The following is a 3,073-nucleotide window of genomic DNA, read 5'->3' on the forward strand; positions in this document are numbered from 1 at the left end:
ACACGAGCTGAGCAGTAGGAAGCAGCAAGCAGCCGGGCGGTAAGAAGCAAAGGGTCCTGAACCTGTGAGAAGAGCACAGATTGAGCTGAAGCCCCCTACCCCCCCACCCCAGTGCACAAATTTCCTGCACCAGACCTCTAGTTAATGAATATAAAACTACAGAGATAAATCTTATATCAGAATGGAATATAGTTCCTCTGAGAGGATAATAACTTGATTCACCCTAACTGGGCTGCCAGGGGCGAGAGAAGGAAAGAGATCAAGAGGTGCAAAGGCCCCCCCCCCAAAAAAAAAAGATGTGCAAAGGCCCTGGGGCAAGCAGGTTGGTGGTTCCTCAAAAGTTGAACACAGAGTTACCACATGCCCCAGCAATTCTGCTCCTAGGTATGTGTATATATATATATTCAAGAAAAATGGAAATATCCATGTGAAAACTCATGCATGAATGTTTACAGCATCATGATTCATAGCAACCAAAAAGTGAAACAACCCAAATGCCCATTGACTAATGAACAAAATAGTATATCCATACAATGAGCCATAAAAGAAATGAAGTACTGATACATGCGACAGCATGGATGCACCTTGACAACATTACGCCAAGTGAGAGAAGCCAGTCAGAAAAAGCCGCATACGGCAGGGCCCCGTTTACATGAACTGTCCAGAACAGACAAATGCACGGACAGCAGACTGTGGTCGCGCGGTGTGTTAGTCTACTCAGGCTGCCATAACAAAGCACCGCAGACGGGGGCCTTAGACAACAAGAGCTTATTTCTCAGTCCGGAGGCCAGAGTCAGCGACGGAGGTGCTGGAAGGGGTGGCGTCACTCCGAGGCCGCTCCCCTTGGTGCAGACGGCCGTCTTTCCCCTTTCCCCTCACATGACTGTCCTCGTCTCTCCTCGGGACACTAGCCCCACAGATGATGGCCCACTCCAGTGGCCTCACTCTGCCTCTTTAAAGACGGTGTTTCCAAATCAGTCACATTCTGATGTACTGGGGGGGTTAAGGCTTCAACATAAGGATGTGGGTTCAGCCCTAGCCGGTTTGGCTCAGTGGAGAGAGCGTCGGCCTTCGAACTGAAAGGTCCCAGGTTCGACTCCGGTCAAGGGCACATACTTGGGTTGTGGGCTCCATCCCCAGTGGGGGACTTGCAGGAGGCAGCCGATCTATGATTCTCTCTCATCATGGATATTTCTATCTCTCTCTCCCTCTTCCTTCCTCTCTGGAATCAATAAAAATATATTTTAAAAAAAACAACAAGAAAAAGAATGTGGGTTCAGGGGCACAATTCAGCCCATAACACGGAGAAGTGGGGAGTGACTGTGAATGAATATGGGCTTCTCTTCGGGGTGATGAAAATGTTCTGGAATTAGCGATGATCAACGCACAGAATTGTGAATATGCTGAAGACCACGGTCTTAACTCTGAAGGGGGGAACTTGGCCCTGGTGGGAGAAGAAGCCTGGTTTGCAGGGAGGGAAGAGAAAGTGGGGTGCTGGCGGTTGGCGGGGGCCCTGTTACCAAGGGCCTCTCTCAACCCCAGGGACCCCCTCGCGCCAAGTGTCTGCTCCCGGCATAGACTCTGTCCTCCCCAACGTCTGGCATGAAAGCTCCTGACCAGGGACCCTTTCACATGGGGACTGGGATTGGAACTGGGAAACTTTTTAAACCTCCCAGAGTCGCCCCAGCTGGTTTGGCTCAGTGGCTAGAGCGTCGGACTGTGGACTGAAGGGTCCAAGTCTGGGTTGCGTGCAGGAGGCAGCCAATCAACGATTCTCTCTCATCATTGATGTTTCTCTCTCTCCCCCTCTCCCTTCCTCTCTGAATCAATAAAAAAAGTATAATAAAAAAAATAAACCTCCCAGGGTCAGCTCTGTCCCTGGAGGGCAGTTTGCCGTGGAGCAGACAGGGCTCTGGGTGGCCTCTTGCTTGTCGACACCCGGAGCGTCTCCTGCGTGCCAGGCGCTGTGCTAAGTCCCGGTCAGCTAGTCCGCCATGTAGTTCTCACAGTCCAGTGGCGTGGGCACCATCTCTCTTGCCCAGATCACGCTGCCCACACAGCTCACAGTGGCGTCAGACTTCAACCCTGGCAGCCTGGCTCCAGAGCCCGTGCTGTCACCCAGGACTCTGCTGCCTCTGAACCACCCTGTGCGTTAGGGTTGATCAGCCTCTGGTTACCCTCATTTTACAGGTGAGGTGCTGAGGCCCAGAGAGGTCAGTGACTTGGCTGGGGTTAGGATGTTGGGACTGGTGTAGGCAGGTTCCTGTGGGTATGTGAGCTTGGTGCCGGGAGACCACAGGAACGAACCCTGGGGGAGGCTGTGCCCTGCCCCTGCCGCCCACACCTGTGTGCCCAGTCTCAGTCCTGCTGCCTCCCAGTTCTCTCCCCACGCCCGGAGGCGGCTCCATGGCAAGGCTGCAGGAGGGCCTGGTCTGCCAGGAGGGTCAGGGCCAGTGCCAGAGGTGCCAGAGAGACACCCAGGGGCTCCCCCGGGGGCAGGGTGCCTGTATCCCTGGGAAGCCACCTCCCCTCTCGGGGGCGGGTGCCACAGAGGCCGCGTGACCTTGCAGCTGACATTCCTAATGGCCACGTGGCCCCAACTGGCAGGGACAGCTGCAGACGGGGCCGGACCAGCTTTGTTCCCAGAGCGGCACCCGTTCTCCATCAGGCCCAGCTCCACTCCTGCCTGGAGCTGCTTCCCTTCCCGGGGCTCAGAGGGCGGCTGGTACTGGGGGTCCCCCGCCATGAGTGCCTAGAGGCAGGGAGCCGCCGAGGTCCGCCCGGGTGGGGCACGGGGCTCTGGGGATGGGGCAGGACCAGACGAAGCAGCAGATCGAGAAGGGGCTCCAGCTGTACCAGTCTAACCAGACAGAGAAGGCGCTGCAGGTGTGGACGAAGTTGCTGGAGAAGAGCTCGGACCTTGTGGGGCGCTTCCGCGTGCTGGGCTGCCTGGTCACGGCCCACTCGGAGATGGGCCGCTACAAGGAGATGCTGAAGGTGGGCGCGCCCGGCCCTGGCTAGGGAGGGTGGGGCCAGAGCTGATGGCCCGGGCTTCCCGGCCCCCCTCCCGCTC

The 3,073-nt window shown here is 56.5% G+C and overlaps 1 protein-coding gene across 1 annotated transcript in view; it reads left to right on the plus strand.

Moving 5' to 3' along the window:
* Positions 1 to 2,501: 2,501 nt before the first annotated feature.
* Positions 2,502 to 3,073, plus strand: part of RAPSN (receptor associated protein of the synapse) — an 11,405-nt gene continuing 10,833 nt past the window's right edge. The window contains 1 exon segment of the mRNA XM_023756531.1: positions 2,502 to 2,997. Coding sequence (XP_023612299.1) covers positions 2,806 to 2,997 — 192 coding nt within the window. The 5' untranslated portion in view covers positions 2,502 to 2,805.

This window comes from Myotis lucifugus, unplaced genomic scaffold (genome assembly GCF_000147115.1).
Source record: "Myotis lucifugus unplaced genomic scaffold, Myoluc2.0 scaffold_97, whole genome shotgun sequence".
NCBI lineage: Eukaryota > Metazoa > Chordata > Mammalia > Chiroptera > Vespertilionidae > Myotis > Myotis lucifugus.